Source organism: Lottia gigantea, assembly GCF_000327385.1.
Source record: "Lottia gigantea unplaced genomic scaffold LOTGIsca_66, whole genome shotgun sequence".
Lineage (NCBI taxonomy): Eukaryota > Metazoa > Mollusca > Gastropoda > Lottiidae > Lottia > Lottia gigantea.
The window spans coordinates 1,423,585-1,437,006 of record NW_008710245.1 but is presented as its reverse complement, the minus strand read 5'-3'; the positions used below and the strand labels follow the sequence as shown (position 1 = coordinate 1,437,006).

At 34.5% G+C, this 13,422-nt stretch overlaps 1 protein-coding gene across 1 annotated transcript; it reads right to left on the bottom strand.

Moving 5' to 3' along the window:
* Positions 1 to 318: 318 nt before the first annotated feature.
* Positions 319 to 11,555, bottom strand: LOTGIDRAFT_235548 (hypothetical protein; the record flags this gene model as incomplete). The annotated part of the gene is made up of 15 exons (XM_009064905.1): positions 319 to 1,121; positions 1,277 to 1,520; positions 1,813 to 1,981; positions 2,420 to 2,507; positions 2,803 to 2,945; positions 3,431 to 3,585; positions 3,960 to 4,147; positions 4,571 to 4,702; positions 5,070 to 5,222; positions 6,124 to 6,169; positions 6,771 to 6,839; positions 7,276 to 7,346; positions 8,941 to 9,012; positions 10,164 to 10,302; positions 11,397 to 11,555. The coding sequence occupies 15 exons, from the start codon at positions 11,553 to 11,555 to the stop codon at positions 901 to 903; spliced, it is 2,049 nt and encodes a 682-aa protein (XP_009063153.1). The 3' UTR covers positions 319 to 900.
* Positions 11,556 to 13,422: the final 1,867 nt, after the last annotated feature.

Below are 13,422 nucleotides of genomic sequence, written 5' to 3'. Positions count from 1 at the left end.
TAATACACGGACAGTTCATTAACCAGTGAGTTAGACGTAGTATTTGTAAACACTACATACTCTTGATACTGTGTGTCTATATTGATAAGAAATTCAAAACATTCTCGGGAAGAGACAATTTCATATCTACATAAATTGTGAATTCAGTCACGCCCATTGAACAAGACTATATATTTATGGAAAGGGATGAGATGTATGAGATGGAGGGTGGCACTGAAGGTTCATATTTTCTGTTAACAAATATCTTGCACCAATGACACTGGGTGTGTTCTGTTTACCCCAATTACCCCGTGTTGCAAAGTAAATGCACTAGGAAATGTAAATAAGTCTTGATATTATATAGTAACGTTTTCTTTCATTAATAAGTAAAGTATACTAACAACAAAAATTCCAAGCTAATATATATATAAAAAAAATCCAAAAAAATGTTATGGAAATAAGCAATTTTTTTTAGCCATAAGACGATTTTAGAAGTATGAATCTTCAAGGGAATTCTAGTTCTTGTTCCTTCCAGAAGGTTCCATCATATTCTTTATTGTTCCTATAAAGATTCTTGAATAATCTAATGTTCCATCGGTTTCCGGAAAGGAAATTTCTTACACCAATTACCATGGTTAATTTCTGTTTACAAATATCTTACGCCAATTACCCTGTTTGGTTTTAATCAACAAATAAAAGAATAGTCAAAGCAACAAATCGAATATTTTAGCAATTGAATAAAACCTATTACAATCTGTTTGGTGATTATCTTCAGTTTCATCATTTTTCAACTAAAAGAATAATGGTAATAATGTATGATTTAATAACCCACAACAATCTACACCTTACTTTTTCGTCTTTTAAATGTCAAATTTTAATAGTACTGTCTGTAGTGAAATGTCAGAAGCCGGACACTTGTTTCTAGCATGCAGCACGTGGAATTCGGACGGTATTGTTTCCAGTAGGCATATCTGGATTGTAGATTTTAACTTGAGCAGCTCTTTGTTTCATGAATTTAACAGCTAAGCATGTGGTGATCACCAACAACAAAACAACAGCAACAATAAGTACGATCACCATCACCATGATTTCTGTTGACTGTAAACATTGTTGAGGATCAGCATTTTGTTGGCTCTTTATGTCTGAGAAAAGAAAACCGTTATCATTTGATAAAAAGATCATCTGGAAATTTATTTATACGACACCATATAAGCTTTTGCCGAATCAAAGACCAGTAGATTATACTGTTACATCTAGTGTGGGTGGGGGGATATTAAATAGCTGTTATAATAATTACCTGATTTGTTGTGGGGTAGTCGCAGTTTTTCATTAGATCTGGGATCTAGGACTGTTAATGTTTCGTGTAAAATAACCTCATTATCTGGAGCAGCTCTCCTCTTTCTTTGACTACTTGATGGACTAATTTGTGGATTAGCTGGTGGAATATTTTGTGGATTAGCTGGTGGAATATTTTGTGGATTAGCTGGTGGAATATTTTGTGGATTAGATGGAACAGATTGTGGTGGTGATGGACAGACTACCTGTAATAAAGATAATACTTCTCACAACAAGAATTCTCGAATCTCAATTACCGATTGTTGATTGTTGATGTCGAATCTCGATTATGATTGCTAATCTAAAGTGAAAATGTCGAATCTCAATTGTGGATGTTAAATCCCAATTTTCGATGTCAAATTTCGATTGTCAATATATTCGATTGTCATCTCTTCTTCACTTTTAAGCCTCTGATTGGACCATGTTAACAACATTCATATTCAATTAGAATACTTGCTAATCTTAAATGATTGGAGTATATTGATTTAAAGTCCTTACCGAGTCACAAGATGTATCAGTACCTTCACAAACTTGGACCCTGGCGTCAAATTTGACTTGTGGTGATCCTCGAAGTCTAAATGCCATAAAGTTGATAATGATAGCTGGTATTGCAGGGTCTGATGAAATATCTCCGGTCACAAGAGCTTCACCAATATCTGTCAAACAGCTGAAATAACAAATATAGACCTAGATTGATGTCGATGGATGCAAGCAGTGGCGCCCCCCCCCCCCCCTCCACCCCCTCCCTCGAAGCCCCGAAAACGTGTCATAACTAGGTTAGAAATTCGGGCAAGCTCAGATATTCGCACCCCCGCCCTCCCCTCCTCGGACATAAAGCTGGCTCCGCCACTGGATGTAAGTGCATAGTAAGAATATGGTTGGAGGGAGGGAGGGTGATTGATGAGGTCGATTTAGAGATCGTAATTCAGTGTTAAATGTTCATTGTAAGAGTCTAATTAATATCAGGCCAAATTTCTTCCCTCTCCTGCGCTGGGATTTTGAAACGGGAACAAAAGGTGTATTCCCATCATCATGAGTAAGTATTTGATATTGGTGGTGATATCAAGTGTAAGAGTAAGAGTAAGTATGAATTATGAATTCTTACCCGTTAAATATTAAAGTTTCCATAACCAAATCCTGTTCAACCATACCATTGTTTGTTTGAAGTTCGGTTATTTTAAGTTTAGTGTATCCTGAAATTAACAATCCATTTATAGTATATCAAACCTTCGAGTAACATGACTTAATCGACCTTCAATCCATACAATTACTCGTACAATAAAGTAATGTTCAGTCGTAAAATGCCCTGTTCTATATATTACTGTTTCAGAAAGTTAATCCCAACTTCCAAATCTTAGGCACTGCTGCAAAACTATATCTTTTGAGTGTCGCGTTTAAGTTAAAGTGAGCTGTGTGTTTCAACTTCCAAAATAATATGTAATAACATTTGCTAAAGGTCAAAATAACAGAAGGACAAATATCACTTACTTCCGGTATCGGCTAAAGGTATGTAGATCCTTAATTCATCACCAAGGTTAACTGGTACTGGCATGGGATTTCCGTTTTTACCTTGTAATTGGAATGATACAGGTTGATATTCTGTCAAAGCTGTTTCTTCGGTTAAATCAGTCCTAAAATAAAATTAAAAAATATTAGTTTTTTTCCCTTGAGTTTAATGTTAACCATCTACAATTTTTTGGCCAATTTAGATTATGATCAAAGCTGATGGTTGATTACACAGTAAACCGATGGTAATGATGATCACCATATTTGCTAGTAGTTGTTAGTACAGCAGTGATGATGATCTTGGAAATGATGAATTTACACATACCAATGATATTAGTATAACAATAGTCAATACTTCTACCAACATATAATCACGTTACATTCTGGTACCCATTTAATCAATGATGATATTGAGTCATTCAATATTGGCGAAGTGTATTCTGTACCTTTCGTGCTTCTTAGGAATACACATTTTCAAAGGCTTTATTCTGAATTAGTGATTTTGATTGAAATTAAATTCTGGGTACGAGAATGAATGATACAGACATAAACTATATATATAAAGTTTCAAAAAGCAATTCATGCAGCTGCTTTGAAATACATTTCTAACCGTTGATCTACTGAAACTGTTCCAATGTTGTCGTTCAAATTGCTTTGTCCAGTTCCGTCAATTACACATTTAGCTGTTAATTTCATATCAGTTGCTCTTTCAATATTTGCATTGAATCGTACTGCAGCTGATATTTCGTAGGATGTATCTCCAGCCTAAAAAATAAAGAGTTTATATAATCATACCTTCATCTCACGTGATACCTCATTAAATGCAAGGCGATTTCCAATGTTTGACAGTTACCCGATATGTGAGTTACATTTGATGGTCATAAATTACACTATCATTATCAATATCAAACTTTACGATATTCTCTCTGAAAATGGTCAATAATATACCGCCACGAACACTGCCATTAATTTTAAAACATTTAATGGTATATAATAATTATGCATGACCAGTTGGCAGCACGAGAAAAGTAGGTGTCAATACATGTTTTGGTATGAAAAATAGAAATGGAACATAATTAGGATGAACTGCTTGAGCTATCATATCATATTAGGCAGTAAGGAATGATGTTAAGTCTTACATTAGGTTCGTCGTTTGTAGTTGTAACACCACACTGTTGATAAGTAAATGTAGCTGTGTACATGCCATTAGCCTCAGTAAAAGCACATTCTGGGGTATTTCGATTATCCAAGATGAAGATGTCACCACTGAAGGTGGGTATGGGCATATAATTAATGGTTATCTCAGTACCACTACACTCGACTTTTTCTGTAATTAAAAAGATAGAAGATCTAGAAGATCCATACCAATTTATTATATTTAGACTCATCAGGTGCACTCTTCTCCTACAAAGCAAAGTGAAAATAATTATCTGATCCCACTATTTGAAACCTACCATACAGATATTTGCTGGAATCCCTCGAGAGTATTAATATAATGGTGGGAACTACGAGTCTAAAGCTGTTTAGTCGATTGAGGGGGAGACAGTTATTCAATGGTAGTGGCTTTTAAAGGACAGAGAGCGAGTTTCGAGTTTCACTCTCTAAAATGCTGAAATGATTGATGATTGCGCTTGTAAAATGAAATCAACAACACAGGTACAAGATGATGTACATGTATATAGGAGTGGCACATTAATTGGGTAAACTCGAATCACCGCATACAGAACAGTACAGAAAACCGATGACTTACTTCTTGGATTTTCACACTTGTTTCCATAGAAGGCTTCTGGACACATACACATGTAGGTACCTACTGTCGGCTCATAACATTCACCTCCATTCAAGCATGGTGGACCACATAATGCTGTAGGAACTACTTTAGCTGAAAATAGTATTCTTTAATGAGATCGATGCAAGACAGATGGATTATCAGCGCATGAACAAAAGAAATATATTGAATGGTTTTCAGGAAGAGGAAATCTGTAACAAATAAGAGAATATTACAACTTGCATAGTCCAATTTTTCAACAACAAGTCATATGTCACCTTTCAACAGCTTTTGAATAGCTTTTGTAAAGTTTAAACAAACTCTAGGGCGTTACACAAACAACCACTTCAAGTCTAAAGTTCCCAAAGCAATCGCTAGTTATAGCTCTTAATCTTAAAACATTAAACTACATATATCGTATTCTATGGCATATATGCGACGGGGTTTGTCAAGTCGGTAAAAAAAATAAAATTACCCCTACCAATTTCAAGACCACAATCTGCGTTTCTGTGAGTAGCCACACCATTAGCATCAGTAGGACAGTCACAATCTCCATTTACATCATTACAAGTACCTGTCACACAGCTTTGAGATGTTCTTCTACAGTCAAAATCAGCTGACGCCTTGATATACCCTAGATATAATTTAATCAAAGTATATTAATAATTCAATTCATATACACACTCAACTGTATTTTTCTTTTGTTCATTTTCAAAAACAAAATGCGCTTATACACCAGATCCGAAATGACAAGTTATGACACGAAAAACAAATGGAAAAATATAAATTGCACAACTATATTGGCTACGGTCTGAACCAACACAACAAAAAGTATTCCGAAAACTTACAATTTTAATTTTATTTTCTGTCGTGTTTTTCCATATCTTCCATATAAATTATCAATTATATATGACATTATTACGTATGACACGCACACACTACAGCAATATTTTATAATACTACTGTTTTGCCAGTCAATGGGTTTGTATTAAGAGGTCTTGTTGTCTTGCGTCGTATCGTATCGTAATATGTCATGTCGGATATGGTTTATAAACGCCTTAAGAAGGTGTCCAATTATCTTAATATCCCATTCATAAGCAATCACCTTTCACCCAAGCATTGAATTATATTGCAATTTCTTATGAAGTGAAAGCGTTCTTGGACACTTAAGGCCTTTATACACCAAATACGACACAACACGGTACAAAACATTGCGGCATGACACGCCACAGATACGTCTGTTCAACATTGGCTGAAACGGCAAGAAAAATTGAACCACAATCTAAAATGTCGTTTATTAAAAACCAAGCGGATGACATGAAACAACACGCCAGAAAATAGATTTTGCTATTTCGATTTGTCGTGTTGGAGAAGGTCGTACCGTATCGTACCGTAAACAAAATGTATAGACTATGCAGTTAATATTGACACCTACGTAAACTAGAGAATATATTTTGAATGAATAAGCAACATTATAAAAAGTCAAGCAACGTGTAAAAATGAATTTGAAAATTATTGTAGAAAAAATAACTTACCCAAACAAAGCGCCACCACACATAATCTCCTTAAAAAGGTATGCATCTAAAATTAGAATCAATTCAGACATTAATTGAATTACATAGCAAAATCATTGACCAGTATAAGACTTTTGCATCCCCTGGTGGTACCAGTTGGTACATTAACATTTCCTCATTTTTATAGTGATATACCGATACATGGACCAAGAAAAGCTTCATTCGTGGACCATTCATATTGCTTTAAAGATGGGTTCCCTTATTTTCATTTATTAAGATGAATATGCTAATATTTATATGAATAGAAAATAGATGTGTTCTAATGACTCGTTTGTTTCACATGTCAATGATTAATTCATAATAAACTAAATTAGAAGAGAATTACCAGCAGAATTCCAATGAGTGACCAATCAAGAAAGATCAAAAAATATTTTTTTTGTATCCAGACTGTACATACATTAAATACATAATAATATGATTAAGAAGAAATGGTAATTCATTTGAAATATCAATTAATCAAATAGTTTTCTTAATTTGACACTAAAAAATAAGGAAACCCATCTATAAAGAATTAATTTTGGTTTTCTTAACTTATACAAATTACAAGTTTAAAAAGTTTTTACCAATTTCAAATGTAATTCAATAAGAAAGAGTAAATCTGTACTTACCATTAAAAAATCAAGCACTCTGTAATATCGCTGTTGATAAGTCAGAAGAGGTGTTTGGTTTAAAGATTTCTAAAAATATGATGCATTATTTGACAGGCTTTCAGGTTTATATGAGTGTCGAGACGGAATCTCAATAGCCAGGGGCAAACTTTTTTTTTTGGTCGATTGTCAGACGCCTTTAAATGGTATTCACGCTATCAAAACTTCTAACTGACGTAGTTACATGACGATTTACCTTCACTTGGTTATAAACTGCAGTAAATATTGTAAGAAAAAGGTGTTTATCACAAATCAAACATTTTAAAATCTTGCCCCACCTGTAACGACTTGTGACATTCACCGATTTTATTCAAAAGACGCAGGTTGATTAAATGCGATGGGAAAGCTTATCCCATAGCGAATAGAATAAAAATCCGCTAAATGATTGAGTGCTATGGACTCAAATTGCCATAATAACACGGTGGTTTACTTATAAAGGTGATTTTCAATCATCCGTTAAAGTTACCTCCAGTTTTTTTAAAGATTCTCCAAAACTTAAAAATCCAGATTTTAAGATATTAGATATTTTTAGGTAACCTGACTGGATAACAAAGCTAAGTTTAAAACCAGTTTTGATTATTGACCAATCAGATGACTGGAACACTAAAATCATTCCGAGTTAAGATTTGAGAATAAGGCTCTTGCTTCAGTAAACATGCTTTTAATAACTTTATGTAAAAAAAATTCGAGCCAAAGTATGGATCCAAATTTCAGCAATATTTAGGCGTCAACTGAAATGTCTTACAAACCGCTAATAAATCATTTGCAGTAATACCTGGAGAAAGAATTACTGAATTTAATAGTCACATAAAAATAGTTCGATAGCTAAAGTAATCTGAAAACTTCGCCTCTGTCAAATTTCTTTTTTAAGTGACATCTATAATAAAAATAAGAATTTGTTAAGTGTTGTTTTACTTCCAACAGACCTGTAGAGACAAAGGTTGAATTTATATATATATATCATCAAGAAAATGATACTACTCACCAACCAATGTGATTTCCGAATTAATTTCCGAATTATTTTATTGTCTGTCTAAAAGAGATCAGCAATTGGAAATGGCATCTGAAAATTTTCATTAAGTCAATTTTAAACGTCAGTTAAACGTCATTCATATCTGCTAAGGCAGGGTTTTTATTCTGGGGGTAATTACCCTAATTGGGGTATATTTTTGACATTTTGGGGGGGGGGGGGGTGAGGTTCCTTGCACGCTAGCAAAAGATTTTTGGACAATAATTATTGAGGTTGTTATTTAGTCAGAGTATATTCTTCAACATGAAAATGATTGCAGTGAGAGCATAAGAGAAAAATCACAAAAAATAAGGATTTATAGGAAGGGGGGTAATGCAACCGACCAACTCTAGAGAGAACCCTTGTGCTTAGATATAGATTTATAGTATTTTCTAGATTTTCGAAAATAGACTTCGAACGACCTTAAAGTCCATATTTGGGTTGATTTGAGTCTTGAGTACATGTAAATAGTCTTCAGAATTACCAGAAATGTACGAATATCGCATAATCCCTTCAAAAATACCTCAAACTATGAATTCATTTCTCTATTTCTATATATAGAGGCGTCATTTTAACTCTGAAAAGTGGATAATTCTTGACATACATGGAGTTGAAGGCTCAAATTTCGACGGTGAGCTGTGAACATTTAATAATGGAACTTTAGGTTCAAGACGCAATCGTAATAATACGTTAACAACTTCAAGGCATATATTTGAATTAAAGGTTTGAAAAGGGACTCAAATGATAGTTGCATATTCAAAAAATAAGAACTTAAATGATAATATTGTTCATAGTAAACTAAAAACAATCAGTACATAACAGATACTATACTTCTCTAATACTTTTTTTCTAATTTCAGATCAGAATAAGAACAGAAGAAAACCCAATATCAAGACCCTTAATCCTAATTTCTAAATAAAGTGTCTGCTCCACCCTAGGCCTGTACATTTGGGAGAATCAAACCCCCCCCCCTTCCCCGAAATTTAAATATCCGACCAATGGAATGAGTGAAAAGGGAGGCGAAAGTGCAACCCCTTTTAGAAGCTGTAAATTGGACTAATACAAATTGTGTGGAGTTCATTGACAGTTTGACAACAGGACAGATGACTTTACCCTACCAACCTAGTAAACCGGTATGATTTAGGGTGAATGAAACCGATATTAAAATGTGACATTTTTCACATTCAGAAAGTACTAAAATATCACCATAAATTATTAAAAATATATTTCTATATCTATTTATAATTTCATGGTAGGGTTCTGTACAGTTATTGTTGATTTGTTGGAATTTGTTTCTGTATTCGCCAATACACCTGACATGAAAGTATTTAAAACGCTATTTTCTTGATAACATGTACATTGCATACATCTAAACCACTCAAATACGTTTATCTTATATAAAGTGCCCCCATCTTGGATTTCCATTCATCTTTAGATAAGATCGGTGATAAGGGGATACACAGGAGACCATTAACATTATTGAATATCTGATAGGTGGGTGATCATAAATACGACTGCGATGTAGTGACATTGAACCGATGCTTTACAATTGTTGGTTAGTGACTCTGGCCAATTATTTACATTTAACGGTTTTATAATTGTCAGCTAGTGAAACTAATCTACTGAACTATAATTATCAGCTAGTGACACTTACCTACTGATTTACAATTGTCAGCTAGTGACACTGACCTACTGATTCATAATTGTCAGCTAGTGACACTGACCTACTGATTTCACTAGTAACTTGTAATACCTGTAATACTGAGTAGAATAGTGCAGGGTCCTTGTTCATTGAACTGACACTGACCTACATGATTTATAATTGTCAGCTAGTGACACTGACCTACTGATTTCACTAGTAACTTGTAATTCTTGTAATACTCAGTAGAATAGTGACAGGGTCCTTTTTTCATTGAACTGACACTGGCCTAATGATTTATAATTGTCAGCTAGTGACACTGACCTACTGATTTCACTAGTAACTTGTAATACCTGTAATACTGAGTAGAATAGTGACAGAGTCCTTGTTCATTGAACTGACACTGACCTACTGATTTATAATTGTCAGCTAGTGATACCGACCTACTGATTTCACTAGTAATTTGTAATACTGAGTAGAATAGTGCAGGGTCCTTGTTCATTGAACTGACACTGACCTACTGATTTATAATTGTCAGCTAGTGACACTGACCTACTGATTTATAATTGTCAGCTAGTGACACTGACCTACTGATTTCACTAGTAACTTGTAATACCTGTAATACTGAGTAGAATAGTGACAGGGTCCTTGTTCATTGAACTGACACTGACCTACTGATTTATAATTGTCAGCTACTGACACCGACCTACTGATTTCACTAGTAACTTGTAATACTCAGTAGAATAGTGACAGGGTCCTTGTTCATTGAAATGACACTGACCTACTGATTTATAATTGTCAGCTAGTGACACCGACCTACTGATTTCACTAGTAACTTGTAATACCTGTAATATTGAGTAGAATAGTGCAGGGTCCTTGTTCATTGAATTGACACTGACCTACTGATTTATAATTGTCAGTTTGTGACACTGACCTACTGATTTCACTAGTAACTTGTAATACCTGTAATACTGAGTAGAATAGTGCAGGGTCCTTGTTCATTGAACTGACACTGACCTACAGATTTATAATTGTCAGCTAGTGACACTGAGCTACTGATTTCACTAGTAAGTTGTAATACTTGTACTAGTGAGTAGAATAGTGCAGGGTCCTTGTTCATTGAACTGACACTGACCTACTGATTTATAATTGTCAGCTAGTGACACTGAGCTACTGATTTCACTAGTAACTTGTAATAGTGAGTAGAATAGTGACAGGGTCCTTGTTCATTGAACTGAATGGAAATTTTGTTTATGCACTGTTTTTCATCATAAAATGGTTAACACTGGCGTTTAATGAACTTAAAAAATTTTAAGAAGCTAACTACAACAAGTTGCTAGATGTTTTCCATCTTGATTTTGTAAAGTGACAAATGATTTGAAAATAAAGTACATTTAAAACACGGATGTGTCCCTTAACGTGTCGCTATGCTGTCAACATGCAGGCGTTTTAAATAAACATATACATAAGAAGATTATGTTAAAAAATATACATCTCAATGTATTTTTATAATGACCTATGATGTACCCAATTCTTGATAAACAAAATGATTTTCACTGCATCACTAACAAGGGGAAACAAAAGACGTGCGCATGTTATTCATAAGTAAATTAATTATAATCTCATGCTGTCAGTTATGGATTTGAGATTAATCAAAAAGCCATAAATGAAGATAAATCACAGCAAATAAGAGTCCAACACACCATAAAGAGCAACTCAAACACGTTTATGCAGAACAGTTCATTGTGACGTATCCGTTATTTATTGTCGATATAAAAAGTAACGTATAAATAGACGGAGATGGGTTTTTGCTAGTGACATAACGAAAATAAACGATGACAAAGAGCACCAATAGAACTCGAAATTGTCATGTAGAAACACAATGAATGAATTGAACAAAAGAGCTTTTATCACAGCGACAAAAGCATCTCTTACTTACATTTTGATCATCCACAATTTCAGTAAAAGTTACTGGGACATGCAGCTTCGTCACCATAACTACTTTGGTGGCTTTTTTCATTCTGATCGCCTGGTGATCATCCGCGATTGTTTTTGTAAATCCTATCCGGAGAATCCACATTACTGTAACAATCTTCATTTCTGTTGATGACGGGCAGTTTCGTCATCCGTTTAGTCTTAGAAACCTTACCTCATCAATGTTCATAGTTCACCGTCGAAATTTAAGTCTTCAAATCCAACTGTTCAGACTTAACCGCGTTTGAAAGTTAAAATGAATCTGTCACATATAGAAAAGACTTATATAAATATAGAAATAGGAATTGAAATTCCTAGTTCGAGGTCCCATTAAGTGTCCCATTAAAGTACTTTCCGGACCTTAAGTAAAGCCGGAATTATTTACAACTAACTCACACGAATTTCCAAGTACGTATGGGTGCAACGACTGTTTTACGTGATTTTCTTCACATATTCTGTTTTAAATATACCAAAATGACAAGGGTTATACCCTCTATTCAGACCCATAGCTACCAGGACAAATGGGCAATGTCACCCGGCAAAAGCAGATTGGACATTCGGAAAAAAACCTAACAACCGACCAATTTCATTTCTGAAACAGCATACACTATTTCCCCTCTAGATATATTACTTGCCCCTCCGAGCAATCGAGTCTGGCTATAGGTCTGCCTTTATTACTTTACGAAATATGACTTGTAACGGTTGGGGAAGCTGAAAGTTGAGTCAGTTGAAAAGCTGTTTTGTTTATTGACCTAGTATTCTTCTATTTTTTTTATCTGATACTCGTGCAAACTGAAAATATTTTTGAATTAATTTGCATATATGTCAATCATATATTGGGTGTGAGCTAGAAACATAATTGTAGTACATATATATCATTTTTGAATAATAAGCTTTTTATTTTTAATAAAATTCAATTTAATTACGTTGTATATTCGTGTATTGTCACTCATATTAAACCTACGTAATTAACGTTGTACATGGAACAAACTAGCCCGAACAATCTGCTTTGCCCAGTTCAGCCGATGTGATATTCGGCTGGGATATCGAGACTCGGTTTAGGGTCAGATATATAATGTCGATTTTCATGGTAGTTGCTCCGACTCATTTTAGGTCGCTAGGTTTAGAGAATTTTTACCATGACAAGGGCCCAATTTGGCGTGACTTTTGGTATCTATACCAAGCTGAACCATTAATGAGTCAATCAAGATATTGCCTCATATTCGGTGATGTCCCTGTGCCCCACACGAAACCACAGTTCGTGGAATTGCAGGAACCACTGACGTCTGATTAAAAATTGGAATGGTGCAAATTGATGCAATCATTGTCCCCGATACACATGAATTTTTTTAGAAAACCTTTTTTACAATTCCTTGACTATTTCTAACAAATCCTGTTCAAATCTGTTATGCTAAATTCAGATATGGTTGCCTATACCTCTGTATATAAAAAATTCTAGAAAATTATTCATGTATCATAATATTCAATTAGTTGGTTGCAAATACAACATGAATTCATACAGGGTATTGTGCCATCCCATGCCATTAGACTTGACCTAAATCCAAGAATTGATGATGGATTAACTCATTCCGATGTCTATCAAAAGAATTTAACCCAAAATATAGATTCTTCTTCAAAATAGATAAATAAAAGCGTTTGTTTAGGATACGACATTCCTTATCTGCATATCCATCCTGGCATAGGTCGAGATAATACCTTCGGAATTTTCAACCCGGTTTCCCCCTGTCAGTGATGCAGGTAAGAGGGGCTGACACGGAATTGGACAATAAACCAAAGCCCCATGTGCTAAGGGCTGTGGACAAAAAACCAAAGCCCCATGTGCTTAGGGCTGTGCACGTTAAAGATCCCACAAAAATAGGAGGTTAATGCTGCATCAGAGTATTTTTTTTCTACTTGAACTAAATGTTTTTAAAGGGACAAATTTTCCATTTCCAGCGGTTACATCTGAACACATGGATTTGAGGGCTCAA